The sequence below is a fragment of the Heterodontus francisci genome, chromosome 9, assembly GCF_036365525.1.
Source record: "Heterodontus francisci isolate sHetFra1 chromosome 9, sHetFra1.hap1, whole genome shotgun sequence".
Lineage (NCBI taxonomy): Eukaryota > Metazoa > Chordata > Chondrichthyes > Heterodontiformes > Heterodontidae > Heterodontus > Heterodontus francisci.
Window position 1 is genome coordinate 117,392,465 of NC_090379.1, and position 18,886 is coordinate 117,411,350.

Below are 18,886 nucleotides of genomic sequence, written 5' to 3' on the forward strand. Positions count from 1 at the left end.
CAAGCCCGATGGCTCAAAAAGGCTCTGCATTGATTACAGAAAGGTTAATGCAGTAACCAGAGCTGAGTCCTACCCAATTCCCCGCCTGGAAGACTGTATTGATAGAGTAGGAAATGCCACCCACATAACCAAGATAGACTTGTTAAAAGGATACTGGCAGGTTGCCTTAACCACTCGAGCTAAAAAGATGTCAGCTTTTGTCACCCCCAGATGGCTTATTCCAGTACCGGGTGATGTCATTAGGATTAAGAAATGCCCCATCTGCCTTCCAAAGGCTGCTGAGCCAGGTAGTGGCTGGCCTACCCAACTGTGTAGTGTACCTGGATGATCTGTTAATATACAGTGACACCTGGGGTGGGGGAGGGGCTACTGTTAGAAGACCTCTTCTGAAGGTTACAGTCAGCTGACCTAGTGATCAATCTTACAAAGAGTGAGACTTGATTGTTAGGAGTGAGGAATGAAAAGGTAGAAAGCTTTTTTATTGGACTGACCAAACTGAATAGCGCAGTGATGAATAACAGGTCGTGATCAGTAATGCAGATATTCTAGTTACTTTGCTGTGGTGTATGGGAAAAGTTGGATATATTAAGAAAAAGGATGTCCCACTGGACTGCACACTACTGTGAGCTGTACTCCTGTGGATCTGACATCGCCCAGTCAGTGCTTGACGCTCTCCTGCAACTTCCTGTTGTGGATGAGTTAAATGAAGAATTCTCATCACTGGAGCTCGAGAAGGCCATAGACCGCCTAGCGAACAGAAGGGCACCTGGCAAGGACAGAATCCCAGCTGAGCTGCTCAAACACGGAAAGTCCCATCTATTGCCACACCTTTGTGACTACCTCCTCCTCTACTGGATAGTAGGCTCTGTTCCACAACAGATGCGTGATACCAGAATCATCACACTATACAAAAACAAAAGCGACAGAGGAGACTGCAGCAACTACAGAGGCATCTCACTCCTTAGCGTCATGATGAAGGACTTTGCTAGAGTCATACTTAAAAGACTGCATTTACTCGCAGACCGAGCATACCCGTAAGCGCAGTGCGGTTTCTGTGCCAGCTGGTCTACCGTGGGCAGGATCTTCTCCATAAGCCAGCTACAAGAGAAGTGACGGACAGAGTATACCCCTTTACCTTACTTTCTTAGATCTCCCTAAGGCATCCGACACTGTCAGCAGTGTCTCCTGGGCCTTAGAAGATTTTGGGAAAAATTGACTGTCCACCCAAGCTTCTCAGTCTTGTCCGCTCCTTCCATGATAACGTGTGCTGCACTCTGCAGCTTGATGGCTCCACTTTCGACAGTTTTGGAGTGAAGAATGGAGTGAAACAGGGTTGTCTCCTTGCTCCCACCCTATTTGGCATTTTCTCCCCATGCTCCTGATCTACACCTTCCCTGCAGATATGGAAGGAGTCTACTTGCACACTAGGTCAGATGGCAAGCTCTACAATCTATCAAGGCTGAAAGCGAAGACAGAAATGCATCAGAGAATTAATCCATCCTGCTGGTTGCTCAAACGGAAACTCAGCTACAAAGACTCATGGACTGTCTCTCCCGTGCCTGTAACTTTTTCTTTTTGACTATAAGCATCAAGAAAACTGTTGTCTTGGGACATGGTGTTGCATCTCCGTCCCTGATCGCACTAAATAAGTGGTTAGCAAATTCTGCTACCTTGGGTCCATGGTGAGAGTCTGTCTGTCAGTACCTTGCTGTATGGCTGTGAAACATGGGCGACTTACAGCTATCAGGAAAAGAAGCTCAATAATTTCCATCTTTGCTGTCTGTGGTGCATTATGTGTATATCCTGGCAAGACAAAATCACAAATGTGGCAGTCCTCTCAAAGGCAGAGCTCCCAAGTGCGTTGGCACTAATCAAACGGAGGTGGCTTCGGTGGATCGGTCACATCCGCAGGATGGAAGAAGGTTGCATACCCAAGGACCTTTTGTATGTTCGCAGAATCACAGAATTGTTACAGCGCAGAAGTACGCCATTCGGTCCATTGTGTCTGCACCGGCTCTCCGAATGAGCAATTCACTTTGTGCTATTCGCCCGCCTCCTCTCCGTAACCCTGCTCATTCTTCCTTTTCATATAGCAGTTTAATTTCCTTCTGAGTGCTTCAATTGAACCTACTTCCACCACACTCTCGGGCAGTTCTTTTCAGACCCTAACCACTCGCAGCTTCAAAAAGTTTTTCCTCATGTTACTTTTGCTTCCTTTACCAATTTCTTTAAATCTGTGCCCTCTCTTTGTCGATTGTTTTACGAGTGGGAGCAGTTTCTCCCTATCTACTCTGTCCAGACCCCTCATGATTTTGAATACCTCTGTCAAATCTCCTATCCGTTTTCTTTTCTCCGAGGAAAACAGTCCTAATTTCTCCAATCTATCTTCATAACTGAAGTTCCTCATCCCTGGAATCATTCTTGTGTATCTTTTCTGTACTCTCTCCAATGCCTTCACATCTTTCCTAAAGTGTAGCACCCAGAACAGGACGCAGTACTCCAGCTTAAAGGCTTGCTACCCGACTTGAACCCGATGGGACCCAACGACTTGTCGGGTTTGGGTCAGGTCGGGCCGAGTCTGGGCTGGACACACACAGTAAGTGCTCTGCCAGTAAGTATTAAAAATAAAAACCTTAGCTGAGCTGGGAGTCCGGGACGAAACTGAGTCTGCGCAATGAGCGAGTGATGTCACTATGACGTCATCGTGCATGCGCTGTAGCTTCGTGGAGCTTCCCATTCGGAAGGTAAGTAAAGGGATGGTTGGGTCGAATGGGGCCAGGTTGGGCTCGGTGCGAAATTGGAGGGACTCGGGTCGGGCTTGGGTCTGCTGTGGATCGGTTGCGTTTGTGTCAGGTTCTTTTTCCTGACCTATGCAGGTCTTTGCTCTAGCTGAGGTTGAACTCGTGTCTTATACCACATAGGGTCAACATAACCTCCTGCTCTTGTACTCTATGCTGCTATTAATAAAGCCCAGGATACTGTATGCTTTAACCATTCTCTCAACCTGTCCTGCCACCTTCAATGACTTATGCACATATACACCCAGGTCCCTCTGCTTCTGCACCCCTTTAGAGTTGTACCGTTTATTTTATATAGACTCACCATGTTCTTCCTACCAAAATGAATCACTTCACATTTCTTTGCATTGAACTTCATCTGAACTTCCAGGTAGCTGGGCCAGACGACCATTAGGGCGCCCAAAGCTCTGCTTCAAAGTTTCCTGCAAGTATGATATGAAGGCTGTAAATGTTGACTATCGCATCTGGGAGTCACTTGCTAGCGCAAGAGGGCAATGGCGTGTGGACTGGCTTGCACTACCATAACGACCAGTGGCTACAGCTACTTGGCAACAGGCACCAACGCTGAAAATAACAACTCAGTGTCAGCTTTATGTGTGGCACTTGTGGCAGAACCTGCCTCTCAAGGATAGCCATCAGCAAAGATACCCCACTGGATTGTTTGCTGTGTTTCCATCATCTTCCATAGAGGGAAGGATGGCCATGGAAAAAGTTGGGTATGTTAAGAAAAAGGTCATTTCAACAGTAATTGAAATGGTGAGAAGAAACTGCTTCTAGTGGCTATCCTGGTTTAATGATTTAAAAATCTGGACCAGTAGTTTTATATATGTAACTCTTGGTTCACCACAGTATTGCAATTGAACTCATAATTTGATTATGGAAATTTTGAAGAAAATGAATGAAGAATATTTGAAGTGAACCTTATTTTTCTTTGTCACAACACTTGTGTTCTTTTATAAAAGCAAAATACTGCGGATGCTGGAAATCTGAAACAAAAACAAGAAATGCTGGAATCACTCAGCAGGTCTGGCAGCATCTGTGGAAAGAGAAGCAGAGTTAACGTTTCGGGTCAGTGACCAGTTCCGAAGAAGGGTCACTGACCCGAAACGTTAACTCTGCTTCTCTTTCCACTTGTGTTCTTTTGTTCCCCTTGTGCTCTGTACTTTCTTCTATCCCTATCCCTGGAACTGGGGCTCCAGATTATGGTCTTTTAACAAGTTATACTGTGAGGGTGTAATTGTTTCGAGGTAGGGCATCTGGTCCTCTGGCATCCTTTTAAATTGGGATTCTCATGTTTCTATTTACCAACTTCTCATATACAATAGTTCATACACAACATTAAATACATGTACTAATTTTAAAATTTATTCTTGTAGGGCGAGGTTTGAAGGACACATGAAGAGTGGAAGTGATGGTAAGTGTGCAAGAAATGCTTTCACACATTTTCTCTGGTTCTCTCCCGAATAGTAATGTTAACTAGTGTAGCTGGCGTTGTTGTATGCAGATCACCGTTCCTCTTACAGAGATATATAGGTACAGTAGCGGAACATCCATTTTATGAAAATCATCTTGTGACCAACTCATTACTAATATGGACAGTGGCTATCCTGTTAAGCATTGGTTACAAAATTGGTGAAGTGTGCTCACAATACCACTGTTCATGATTGAAGTTGGAAGAAACTGAAATCAGCCAGTCAAACTAGTATCAAAATGTTGGTGTATAATATTCTGAACTCCCTCCCTCTTAAAGTTCTAAGTTGCAAGTGTTAGGATATTCCACGTATGCATTCTAATATTAGCTTGTTTCTTAAATAGTTTTGTATAAACTCCACTTCAGTGGGAGAGTTTTCCAGGCAAAGTATTATTCTTGACAGTTGACACAAAGACTCCAGTTACTGATCTGCATAGGTGGTACGGTGGGTTTCTTGCAGGTTTGCCAAATTGCAGGTAAGGTGGGGAAGAATCTTTGTTAACATGCCTAGACAATTTATAATGCAAAAATTTCAAGAGGTAACTTATCTTGTATTTCTCCTCGGTAGAAAAAGATGCAGAATGAGCAGCCAACTGAGTTTTAGATGAGCTAAAATATATGGAGGGTGGAGGATGCTAGATGAATCAAGATAACATTGGAATAGTCAACTCTAAAGGTGACAAAGGCATGGCTGAGAGTTTCAGTAGCAAGTGGGGGTGAAGGCAGGGTGTCAGTCCAGAGGTACAAGTAGGCAGTCTTTGTGATGGAGATGATATGGGGTTGGAAGTTCAGCTCAGGGTTAAGTAGGACACTGAGATTTCGAACTGTCTGGTCCAATCTGAGACAGTACTGGGGGAGGGGAATGGAATTGGTGACAAAGGTAAGGAGTTTGTGGTGGGGCTGAGATGATGGCTTTAGTTGTCCCACTATTTAGGTGAAGGGAATTGTAGTTCATTCGGGATTGGATGTCGAATAAGTAGTCTGCCAATAGAGAGATAGTGGAAGGGTTGTTAGAGGTGGTGAAGCAGTAACAATTAGTGTTGTCAGCATACATGTGGAACCTGACTCCAGGGGCTGGACTTTTAGCCCCCACCAGGGACAGGAACAGAGGGGGGTGGACGGGAATTTCATGCCTCCGGCCTGTGTGCAGGTTTCCTGGCTCTATCCCGCCCGGCCATTTTTTTGGAGGCGAATGGGCTGCAAGTGGTGGGTAGCCAATTGAACTAATCGCAGGCCTACTGTTGGAGGCCGACTGGGATTTTCCAGTCAGCCTCCATATCCCTACAGGCAGCAGGGAACAGCTTAGCTGCCTGGAGGTGGCCTCCCGTTGGCAGGCCACGGGGCCGGCACCCCAGGCAGGCTTAGAGGCCCTCCCTGTCTGTTTGGGTTCCGCAGCAGCTGCAGGCCGCCCTGTGGAGCGGTTCTCCCCGGCACCTCCCACAATGGTGGCCAGGTTGCTGAATCTACTTGTTAATTTGAAGTTTGAACATTGTGGTGTCTAAAATCTTTATGAAATGGCTATATTGCAACTTGAATATTACCAAAACCGAGATTATATTTCTGAATCAACAGTAACATGATCTGATTAGCTTGAAGTTGATGGCTGTTTTGTGGTTTCATAAACTTCTAAGAAGGCTTTTAACATGGAATGGCAAGGGTATCACATGAAATGGTTGCAGATCAGATGCTATGATTGAAGTGTAACATTTTTTTTTTTTGATTAGAGATACAGCACTGAAACAGGCCCTTCGGCCCACCGAGTCTGTGCCGAACATCAACCACCCATTTATACTAATCCTATATTAATCCCATATTCCTACCAAACATCCCCACCTGTCCCTATATTTCCCTACCACCTACCTATACTAGTGACAATTTATAATGGCCAATTTACCTATCAACCTGCAAGTCTTTTGGCTTGTGGGAGGAAACCGGAGCACCCGGAGAAAACCCACGCAGACACAGGGAGAACTTGCAAACTCCACACAGACAGTACCCGGAATCGAACCCGGGTCCCTGGAGCTGTGAGGCTGCAGTGCTAACCACTGCGCCACTGTGCCGCCCATAATTGTATTCCTTTAATTCTGCTTTAAGTGGAAAAAGGTACAGAATCATTTCTATGAAACCTACTTTGAATGTTAAGCTTTAAAAGATTAATTGCATCCACCAGCAAATGACTCAGCTAACAGCTAAGCTATAAAGATGAGCATTGATTTAGATATCACTGCATTAAGTTTTGCTTTGATGTTGTTTTGGTACTATAAAGTATCTAATAGTTATGCAGTGTTTTTTTATTTAGTGTTTTGAGAGGCTGTGTTTCATTAAATACAGCCAGCAGACTTCTCTGAGTAAGGTTTTTCATCAATTCTGAGCTTATTGTTGAGCAGTGCCTGCATACAGTCTTTCTCCAGTTAGAGGAATACTGGCTATCCTTTGCTGAACAGAAGTCTGTAACTAATAGCTGAAATATTGATGTAATATGAAAATCTAGAATGGCCAGAATTTGAATTGCTAAAATCATAATTTCTTTGCAGTTATAAGAATAATTAGAATATAGAAAATTTAAGAATTAATCAACTAAAAATAGTGTTTAGCCTAAATTGTGTATGGCACAATTTAATTTTAGGTCCACGTATTGGGGTAATCTTAAGCTTCTAGCTGCATATGCTCTCCCTCACAAAGACTACCTGCCTTCACCCTAACCTTAGCCCATGCTGGTGAAACTTTTATCCAGGCCCTTGTCATCTCCAGATCTGACGCACCCCTCACTATTTCCAGCTCTGCAACCTTGCCCAAACCCTTCATTTTGTACACCTCTTTGTGCATAACTCCCTCCACTTTGCCCACCATTAGCCTGCTAAGCCCTATGCTTTGGAATTCCTTCACTAAAGCCTGTGCACCTGACTTCAAGACCTTCCTCAAAACCCCTCTCTCCAAGCTTTTGGTCACTCCTCCTAATATCACCTTTGGCTCAGTGTCAGTTGTTTTTCTGATATGTCTGTGAAGCTCCTTATGACCTTTTTCCATGTCAAAGGCACTATAAGGTTTTAAAAAAAATAATAAATGGAAATCTGTAGAATTCTACACAGGCTCCAATGCAGAATTGTTTGAGTAGAAAATCTTGTTAATTGGAGACCTTTATCCCCATACCTACCAGATGAGAAGTGACTGGACATTTCATGGAGCTTGTTCATATTTTAATTCTTTTTTTGGATAGGTATAATTTAGGTTACAGAGCTTCATATTGTAGTAATATTGTATCAGGCATTTTTCTCTGGGGAATAGATAGTGAAGGTGATATTCATGTTAACACTTACTAAAACCATCTTGTGGGTCAGTTTTAAAATGGAAGAAAGCTGGTGTCTCTTTAAAAGCTGTTCTAAACAAGGTATCCATTTATTTGCCTGCAAATAGTGGCTGATGTGTGCAGTGCAACAGACATCATCCTATATTCAAAATATGTGGAGCTTTCCAAATTTGTTTTGGGGGGGGGGGGGGGGTGGTGGATCTGAAGAGTAGGTTTATTTCTGGAGTTTACAGTTCTTTTGGTCTCCACAATAGGGATATTGTCTATTAAACTGTGTCCATGGAAATGTGGCTTTTAACAGTAATCCTGGATGTAGGAGTGGCTGGGTAAAATACCCAATGCAGAGCTGTGGATGCATTTGTCAAGCTGCCTAGGCACTTGGCTTGAAGCCCGCAGGCTTTTGTAATCAAAGCATGATCACGATCACCATGCAGTTACTACTGGGACACTGACTGATGCCTCTAGAAGCTGTTTGGAAGCAGCCCAGGATTGCTAATATTCAAAATGCACAAAACTGTGAGTGTTTTGTTTTACATTCTAAAAGACTGAGGTGGCCTTCATGGTAGCTGTGAGTAACAAAATAAGTTCTGTTGTGTCCAGCAGAGTGTGAAGTCAAATGTAAATCTGTATTAGCTCGAAATGGCTTGTTAAATGGACGATAGTGCCTGCCATTTGCAGGCTGGTTGATCAGCTGAGGTCTGCTTACAGCTGTTGAAACATTGTCAGGAGTCAAGCATTGAATGTTGGGTATGATCAGCACTGTGTGTGTGTATATATGTGTGTGTGTATATATATATATATATATATATATATACAGTATTTTGCATGATGATGTTTCAAACTCTTCCTTGTGGGAGGTCAGTTGAGACGGCAACTAAAGTGTGCCACACTATGAAAGGGACCCTGTTCCCAGACTAAGGCAGCAGCCGGAATAGTTATGACTGTGCATTTGTCCTGCCATGTTGAGTGTGTTAAAGGTATTGACATGTAGCATTCTACTGGCTGGCAACAGAGAGATAGTTATTGGAATAAAAAGCTTTGTCAGTATGCTACTTAGGTTTACAAGGATATTTTAAAATTAAACAACTTTGTTTTTTATTAGTACCGTCACATTTTACTATTAGATCGTGCTGTTATTGCTCTCTGAGAATTGTAGAACAGCTGTAGATTGCTTTATTTCCTTTGTCATCTGAGAATGGGGGGAAGCATTAGTGATAAATTAATACTAGTGAATTGAGCTAGTTTCCAGGGCTGGAGGGAAATCTTCATATCTTGCTTCAAACACATGTGGAAGTCTTTAATTCTTTTCATTTTCTGTCAATTTTTAAAAAAAAGATTTATCACTTCTATTGCTGAGCACAGTCATCCAGAGTTTCCTTCCTATGCATTGTTATCCTTAAGATCGCTACCATGTGTGTCATACCTATTGTGAATGGCCACAGTGAGTGTATTAAAGGACCAGGAATTGCAATGCATTAACATCAGATGGGATTTTATCTGGAATTGAGTAAAACTTAGTTTATTCTAATTTGAAGTAGATGTTTACACAATTTTTTTGCAAATATAGAGTCATATTGACACAGAAGGAGGCCATTCGACCCATTGAGTCTGTGCCGGCTCTCTGGAGAGAAATCCAATCAGTCCCATTCCTCTGTTCTCTCCCTGTAGCCATGTTGTTTCATTTCCCTCAAGTGCCCAACCAATTATTTTTTGAAATCATTTATCATCTCTGCTTCTACCACCCTCTGAGCCAGCAGGTTCCAGGTCATTTCTATTTACTGCATAAAAAAGTTCTTCCACACATCCCCCTGCATTTCTTGCATAAAACTCTCAATCTGTGTCCTCTTGTCCTTGTACCATTGGTTAATGGGAACAGTTTTTCTTTGCCTACTTTACCTAAACCTGTCATAATCTTGTACACCTCTATCAAATCTCCCTTCAATCTCCTTTTCTCCAAGGGGAACAACTCCAGCTTCTTCAACCTGACCTTGTAACTAAAATCCTTCATCCCTGGAACCATTCTGGTAAATCTCCTCTGTACACTCAAGGTCCTTCGCATCCTTTCTAAGGTCTGATGACCAGTATCAGATGCAATACTCGAGTTGTAGACTAACCAGAGCTTTATAAAAGTTCAGCATAGCTTCCCTTCTTTTGTACTCAATACCTCTATTTATGAAGTGCAAGATTCCATATTCTTTACTAACTACTCTCTCAATATGTCCTGCCATCTGCAAAGATCTATGCACATTAACTCCAAGTTCCTCTGTCCGTGTACACTATTTAGAACTGTGCTATTTAGTCTATATTGCCTCACCCTATTCCTTTTGCCAAAATACGTCACCTCACACTTCTATGTATTAAATTCCATCCGCCACTTGTCTGCCCATTCTGCTAGCCTATCTGTATTGTGTTGCAGTCGATTGGTAGCTTGTAAGCAGACACTGACTGGGACTGATGGATCTAAACGAATTGTACTAGTCACAAGGAGTTTGAGCGAGGAGCGACATGAGGCAGAAGAGTGAGGTGCTGATGGATCTGAACGAATTGTACTAGTCACAAGGAGTTTGAGTGAGGAGTGACATGTTTGTAATCCTTTTACTCTGCACAATAAATGTGAAACTGAGTAAATAAAAGCTCCAGCTTTATCTTTCTACGGCATACTTGGTAGCAGAGAATGGTTGCCTAAAGCTGAAGGTTGGAAAATAGGATTTTTTTTTTCTTGGATAGAAAGCTAAAATCGCAAGGGCTATTGTGAAAAAAATATGGCAGAAAGCAAGGCAGAAAACAAGTGCAAATTGTCGGGGTATGATTACCCTCTGGTGTTCTCGGAGTCTGAACCATATGACCAGTGGAAGAGTGAAGTGGATATGTGGACATGGGTTACATTTCTACCAAAAAGGAAGCAAGGTATGGTTTTGGCATTGTCACTTCCAGCCAGAAGTAAAATCAGAAGTAAAGTGTTTTCTGAACTGGATGCTCATTAGTTGGATATCAGTGAAGGGTTGGATCTTCTGTTAGAATTCTTAGATGAAATTTACAAGAAAGATGACCTATTGAATGTATATGTGGCATGGTCAGACTTTGATAGATTTCGGAAAACAGATGGTTATTCAGTGGAGGAATATATCATGGACTTTAACAGATTGTATCAATGATTAAGGAAATTCAATTTGCAGATCCCTGGTTCAGTGCTAGCTTTTAAATTTCGAGATTGTGCTAGGGTATTGCATATGGACAGGCTCCTGGTTCTAACTGGGGTTCGGTTCTTGGATAAAGACTCCCTGTTGGACCAAATGTCCGCGGCATTAAAAAAAGTTCCTGGGGAAACAGTCATTTGCTGCAGTCCTGGTATAGCAAGCGGGGCATTCTGCAGTGACACAAAGAATGAAGGACTCAATGTTTACAAGATTTAGAAATAATCCAGGTACGGGAAACAGGCCTAAGTACAATGGATGAGTTAAAGACAGGAGGAATGAAGATGAAAGCACCTTTAGCAGGTCTGAATATTACAGTGGAAGACAGAATTGGAACAGCAATCAAAGATGAATGACTCCCAGGAATGCCCAAGGAACAGTTAATAGGTGCTTCAGATGTGACTCAAAGTATCATTATGCAATGAGCTGTCCTAAGCAGAGGGGTAGAGTCTTTGAAATAACACACAACGCAGAGAATTCTGAGGCAGAAGAGTGAGGTGCTGATGGATGTGAACAAATTGTACTAGTCACAAGGAGTTTTAGTCCTGTACTGGATAGCACTTGTTCGTCGACACTATGTGGAAATGATTGGTTACTGTTATCTGGATTCACTCAGTAGTGAGGATCGACGCAAGGTAAAGGACTATAAAGGTACTTAGGTTTGGTGATGACAACACATTGAAGTCACTGAAGAGAGTAGTAATCCCATGTAAAATAGCTGGGGTAAGCCACTTTATCAGTACTGATGTCTCCAGTGAGATACCTTTACTCTTGAGTAAGCCTTCAATGAAAAGGCACAGATGAAACTTGATATGGAGCATGATAAAGCAATTGTTTTTGGGTAGCTGGTGAATTTGCAATTTACTCAGTCAGGGCATTATTGTGTACCCTTAACAAAACCTGATATTTCTAGTCACAGTGTCAGAAGTATTGATGGCATCGGGTGTTCCCAATCAGAGAGATAAAAGGCAAATTGTCTTAAAGTTACACAGACAATTTGCTCACCCTTCTTGTCAGTGAATAAAAACCTTAAAGATGCAGGTGTGATTGATGAAGAGTATATGAGGATAATAGAAGAGATTAGTGAAAAGTGTGAAATTTGTAAAAAAGTATCGGAGGACACCATCACATCCTATTGTCAGCCTTCCATTGGCATGTGATTTTAACGAGGTAGTTGCCATGGGTTCAAAGGTATGGGACAAAGAGAAGAATATTTTCATTTTACATTTTATAGACCTAGCAACTAGATTTAGTCTTTCTACAATAATAGTGAGGACAAAAGGGTGATTATAGACAAAATTATGGAGAAATGCATAGGGACTGGGCTTGGGGCACCAGCTAAGTTTCTGATTGATAATGGAGGGGAACTTGCCACCGAGTTCAGGGATATGTGTGAAAACATGAACATTACAGTTATGAATACTGCAGCTGAAAGTCCTTTCAGCAATGGGCTTTGTGAAAGGAATCACGCAGTAGTTGATGAAATGTTATATAAAATCTTAGCTGACCAGCCAAACTGCAAGTTGACAACTGCCCTGGCATGGGCGGTTCATGCGAACAATTCGCTTCAGATGGCTGGAGGATAGGTTCCTACCAATTGGTCTATGGGCGGAATTCCAAATTGCCTTCTGTCCTGTGTGACGGTCCTTCTGCTCTAGAAGATACTACAATTACTTCCATTTTTTTCTACACATTTGAATGCTTTGCGTGCAGGGAGATGGGCTTTCATCAAGGCTGAGGTCTCTGTGAAAATTCGCAGAGCTCTGAGGCATTGTATAAGGCCATCTGAAGTGGAATGTAGTTCAGGAGATTTGGTGTAATATAAAAGAGACAGCCATAGGGAATGGAAGGGCCCTGGTAAGGTAATTGGTCGGGATGGTAAGACAGTAGTTATCAAGCATGGGAGTCAAACTGTTAAGGTTCATTCTTCATGATTAATCAGAGTTGATTACAAAATCTCAGAATCTGAGCAGCTGTTAGAGGAAAAAGAGGCACCTTGTACCTCAAATACTCATGTGTTTTGTGATGAAGGTCCTGAGGCACAGGTAGATCAGGAATTGGATAGTAATGTTAACTGTTCATGATGTTCAGGAAAGAGCTATCACATCAAAGGCCAATTGCCTCGAGTAGATACTCGGGTGACATATATTCCATAGGGGTCTGATAAATGGAGGGATGCGACAATTGTGGGGCGTGCAGGAAAATCTACCAGCAAGTTTAAGTATTGGTTAAATATTCAAGATGATGACCAAGAAGCCAGAGCCATGGACTGGCAGAATGGGGTGCAAGGGTGGAGGGTAAGAAAGTGCAGTGCAAATTTTGATAGTGGGTCAGGATAGTGACTCTTGCGTAAGGAAGCGATCACATACTAGAGAAAGAGCCTCCAATAAAGTGCGAGGGAGATGATCTTGCAGTAGTTCCGAAAGACATCAAAGTGCTAATAGAGGCCGTAGTGTGAACAGATTCCACAAAAAAAGGAAGGCTCGAGGGCCGTCTCAGAAGAGAACTAGAAGCAGAAGTTCTCATGATCATCATGTTTTAGTGGCTGCCAATAAACTTGAGGATAGACTAATAAGAGAAGCAAAACATAAGGAATTAGAGAGTTGGAGAGAGTTTGGAGTTTATTTTGAGGTACCAGATAGGGGACAGCCAGCCTTGTCGCATAGGTGGATTTGTACTGAAGAAGTCCTTCCCAATGGAACTTATAAGGCTAAAGTAAGGTTAGTTGCGAGGGGTTTGGAAGAGCGACTGGGTGATACTGATGTTAGAATGGACTCTCCCACAGCTGGAAAAGTAATCTTAGTCATACAGTCATGGAGTTATACAGCACAGAAACAGGCCCTTCGGCCCATCGTGTCTGTGCCGGCCATCAAGCACCGAACTATTGTAATCCCATTTTCCAGCACTTGGCCTGTAGTCTTGTATGCTATGGCATTTCAGGTGCTCATCTAAATACTACTTAAATGTTATGAGGGTTTCTGCCTCTACCACCTCTTCAGGCAGTGCGTTCCAGATTCCAACCACCCTTTGGGTGAAAAATTCTTTTCCTCAAATCGCTTCTAAACCTCCTGCCCCTTATCATAAATCTATGCCCCCTGGTTATTGACCCCTCCGCTAAGGGAAAAAGTTTCTTCCTATCTAACCTATCAGTGCCTCTCATAATTTTGTATACCTCAATCATATCTCCCCTCAGCCTTCTCTGTTCTAAGGAAAACAACCCTAGCCTTTTCAGTCTCTCTTCATAGCTGAAATGCTCCAGCCCAGGCAACATCCTGGTGAATCTCCTCTGCACCCTCTCCAGTGCAATCACATCCTTCCTAAGTGTGGTGCCCAGAACTGTACACAGTACTCCAGCTGTGGCCTAACTAGCGTTTTATACCGCTCCATCATAACCACCCTGCTCTTATATTCTATGCCTCGGCTAATAAAGGCAAGTATCCCATATGCTTTCCTAACCACCTTATCTACCTGTGCTGCTGTTTTCAGTGATCTATGGACAAGTACACCAACATCCCTTTGAGCCTTTGTACTTCCTAGGGTCCTACCATCCATTGTATCTTCCCTTGCCTTGTCCTCCCAAAATGCATCACCTCACACTTTTCAGGATTAGATTCCATTTGCCGCAGCTCCGCCCATCTTACCAGGCCATCTATATCGTCCTGTAATCTAAGGCTTTCCTCCTCCCTATTTACAACACCACAATTTTTGTGTCATCTGCGAACTTACTGATCGTACCTCCTATATTCACGTCTAAATCATTAATGTACACTACAAACAACAAGGGTCCCAGCACCGATCCCTGCAGTACACCACTGGTCACAGGCTTCCACTCGCAAAAATACCCTCGACCATTATCCTCTGCCTCCTGCCACTAAGCCAATTTTGGATCCAATTTGCCAAATTGCCCTGGATCCCATGGGCTCTTACCTTCTTAACCAATCTCCCATGCGGGACCTTATCAAATGCCTTACTGAAGTCCATATAGACTACATCAGCTGCTTTACCTTCATTTACACATTTCGTCACTGCCTCAAAAAATTCAATCAACTTAGTCAGACACGATTGCCCCTGACAATGCCATGCTGACTATCCCTGATTAATCCCTGCCTCTCCAAGTGGAGATTAATCCTGTCCCTCAGAATTTTTTCCAATATTTTCCTTACCACTGATGTTAGACTCACTGGCCTGTAATTACCTGGTTTATCCCTGCTACCCTTCTTAAATAATAGTATCACATTTGCTGTCCTCCAATCCTCCAGAGAGGATTTGAAAATTTGTGTCAGAGCCCCTGCTATCTCCTCCCTTGCCTCACATAACAGCCTGGGATACATCTAATCTGGGTCTGAGGATTTATCCACTTTTAAGCCCACTAAAACAGCTAATACTTCCTCCTTTTCAATGCTAATATGTTCAAGTATATCACAATCCCCCTCCCTGATCTCTACACCGATGTTGTCCTTCTCCATAGTGAACACAGATGAAAAGTAATCATTTAAAACCTCACCTCTCCGGCTGCACACATAGATTGCCACTTTGGTCCCTAATGGGACTCTCTGGTTATCCTCTTGCCCTTAATATACTTATAAAATGCCTTAGGATTTTCCTTTACCTTGCTGGCCAGTGTTTTTTCATGTCCCCTCTTTGCTCTGCTAATTACTTTTTTAAGTACCCCCTACACTTTCTATACTCCTTTCGTGCCTCCACTGTTTTCAGCACTCTGAATTGCAATAAGCCTCCTTTTTTTTCACTGATCCAATCCTCTATATCCCTTGACATCCAGGGTTCCCTGGACTTCTTGGTCCTACCCTTCACTTTAGTGGGTACATGTTGGCTCTGAACTCTCACTATTTCCTCTTTGACTCCCACTGATCTGATGTCGACTTTCCTACAAGGAGCTGCTCCCAGTCCACTTTGGCCAGATCCTGTTTTATCATCTTAAAATCGGCCTTCCCCCAATTCAGTACCTTTATCTTTGTCCTTTTCCATAACTACCTTAAATCTTAGAGTTATGGTCACTATCCCCGAAATGCTCCCCCACTGACACTTCGACCACTTGTCTGGCTTCATTCCCTAGGATTAGGTCCAGTACTGCCCCTTCCCTTGTAGGACTAGCTATGCATTGGCTCAAAAAGCTCTCCTGTATGCATTTTAAGAATTTCTCCTCCTTTAAGCCTTTTGCACTAAGACTATCCCTGTTGATATGGGGCAATATCAGTATTGAAATCCCCTACTATTATTACCCTATTATTTTTGCACCTCTCTGAGATTTGCCTACATATCTGCTCCTCTATCTCTCCTTGACTGTTTGGAGGCCTGTAGTACACTCCCAGCCAAGTGACTGCCCCCTTTTTGTTTTTATGTTCTACCCATATGGCCTCATTTGAGGAACCTTCTAAGATATCATCCCTCCTCACTGCAGTAATTGACTCCTTGATCAACAGTGCAATGCCACCTGCTCTTTTACCCCTTCCCTGCCATGCCTGAAGATTCTGTACCCTGGAATATTGAGCTGCCAGTCCTGCCCCTCCCTCAACCATGTCTCTGTGATAGCAATAAGATCATAATGCTGTGTGCTGATCAATTCCCTCAATTCGTCTGCCTTACTAGTAAGACTCCTTGCATTAAAATAGATGCAATCCAGCATTGCATTTTTCACTTGTGCCTTAACAGGTCTAGATTTGCTCTGTCTTCCAGACTGATTCATTTTATCTTCTATATTTGACTGTGCATCACCCCCTATTGTAACTCTGCTCTGTATCCCATCCCCCTGCCAAATTAGTTTAAACTCCACCCCACCCCCCCCCACCCCCCACCTCCCTCCCCCCAACAGCACTAGCAAACCTCCCAGCAAGGATGTTGGTCCCGTTCCAGTTCAGGTGCAACCCGTCCAACTTGTACAGGTCCCACCTTTGCCAGAAACAGACCCAGTGATCCAGGAAACTAAAGCCTTCTCTCCTGCACCACCTCCTGCAGCCACGCATTCATCTGCTCTATCCTCCTATTCCTATACTCACTAGCACGTGGCACTGGGAGTAATCCAGAGATTACAGCCTTTGAGGTCCTGCTTTTTAATCTACCTAGCTCCCTAAATTCTTGTTGCAGGACCTCATCCCTCTTTCTACCTATGTCGTTGGTACCAATGTATACCACGACCTCTGACTGTTCACCCTCTCCCTTCAGAATGTCCTGCAGCCACTCCGAGACATCCTTGACCCTAGCACCAAAGAGGCAACATACCATCCTGGAGTCTCGTTTGTGGCCACAGAAACGCCTGTCTGTTCCCCTTACGATTGAACCCTCTATCAGTATGGCTCTCCCACTCTTTTTCCTCCCCTCCTGAGCAGCAGAGCCATCCGTGGTGCCACGAACTTGGCTGTTGCTGCTTTCCCCTGGGAGGCCATCCACCCCCAACAGTATCCAAAGCGGTATTTCTGTTTGAGAGAGGGATGGCCACAGGGGACCCCTGCACTACCTGCTTGCGCCTACTACTCCTCCTGGTGGTCACCCATCCCTTTTCTGCCTCTGCAGCCATTACCTGCGGTGTGACCACCTAGCTAAACGTGCTAGCCACAACGTCCTCAGCATCGCGGATGCTCCACAGTGAGTCCATCCGCAGCTCCAGCTGCGCAATGCGGTCAGCTAGTAGCTGCAGCTGGACACACTTCCTGCACACATGGTCGCCAGGGACACTAGAAGTGTCCCTGATTTCCCACATAGTACAGGAGGAGCATTCCACAGGGCTGAGCTCTTGAAAATCATTTTGGCTTTTTTGGCCACATATTCATGGGAATGTAGATCCAGTGACACAGAAGCAGCATTTCTGCAAGGTGATACTTTTCAGAGAAAAATGTATCTGAAACCACCTAAAGATGCAGCAGATACAGAAGGAAATTTATGGAAACTGAACAAATGGCATTAATGGGGCTTCCAGGTTGTGGTATTTCTCGGTGAGATCTGTTTTGGTGAAAATTGGTTGTGTTCAACTAAAAGCAGATCCTGCCATTTTCTATTGGTATCATAAAGGGAAACTTTCAGGCATCTTCATGTTGCATGTTGATGATTTCTTATGGGGTGGTACTGCAGATTTTGAGAAATATGTTATTAATAAGATTAAGACAAGTTAAGATTGGGAGTCAGGCTTGTGGGCCTTTAAATATATTGGTTTAGATATTAAGCAGACTAAATCTGGATTAAGTTTGAATCAACAATTCTATTTAGAGTGTGTTACTCCCATCCCGGTTAATCGTGTTAAGTTATCACAGAAAGTTGATGATATATCTAAAGCAGAGATTGAGCAATTGTGAAGCCTGGTGGGTCAATTAAACTGGTTGGGCTCTCAGACTAGGCCTGATGCTAGTTTTGATGTGCTGGAGTTAAGCACGGTGATGAAACATCTGAAAGTTGAGAATGTTTTAAGGGCAAATAAAACGTTGAAAGAACTACATCTGGAGCAATATGTACTGAAGTTTCCATCGTCAGGTGACTCAGAGAACATGAAGCTAATAATTTTTAGTGATGCTTCATGTGCTAATCTTGCTGATGGGTATTCAAGTGCAGCTGGTTTCATAATATTTCTGATGGGTGAAAATGGGAAACAGTGTCCTTTAGCTTGGGAGGCTAAGAAAATAAAACAGGTTGTGAAAAGCTGTGGAAACACTGGGTCTTGTAGAGGCAGTGGACATGGAGTTCTATTTGTCAAATGTTTTTGGTGAAATTCTGAACAAGGGACAGCCTGAAGATAAGATACCCATTGAATGTTATGTGGATAATCGTTCTTTGTGGGACAGTATACACTCTACAAAAAGTGTGAGTGAGAAAAGACTACGTATTGACCTTGCTGGATTGAAAGAAATGCTAGAGAGAAAGGAAATCTCCAAACTTAAATGGGTAGTTGCAAATCATCAGCTATCCGATTTTTTTTCACAAAAAGAAATGTGAGTTCAAAGAAATTGTTCGAGGTGCTAGAGGAGGAGGGGCGTCTCACAATGTAAAGAAAAAATTTGTACCCAATATGGAATTTATTTTGATTTAATTTGGAATATTCTTTGAGAATGTTAATACTTTGTGCATAATTTTGAATTTATTTTGAAATGTCCGAGTGTGTAATTCTAAGTTC

At 43.1% G+C, this 18,886-nt stretch overlaps 1 protein-coding gene across 13 annotated transcripts in view; it reads left to right on the top strand.

Moving 5' to 3' along the window:
• The window catches only part of LOC137374015 (coiled-coil domain-containing protein 9-like), a 386,016-nt gene that overhangs the window by 37,615 nt on the left and 329,515 nt on the right, over positions 1–18,886 (top strand). For 11 of the 13 annotated variants that reach the window (XM_068039776.1, XM_068039773.1, XM_068039777.1 and 8 more), the window contains exon 2: positions 4,175–4,212. In XM_068039776.1, the coding sequence (XP_067895877.1) occupies positions 4,210–4,212 (3 nt within the window). In that variant the 5' untranslated portion in view covers positions 4,175–4,209. Of the gene's footprint in view, positions 1–4,174; positions 4,213–8,016; positions 8,093–18,886 lie in introns of those variants that run through there. The other 2 variants (XM_068039774.1, XM_068039772.1) reach the window with 2 other exon arrangements.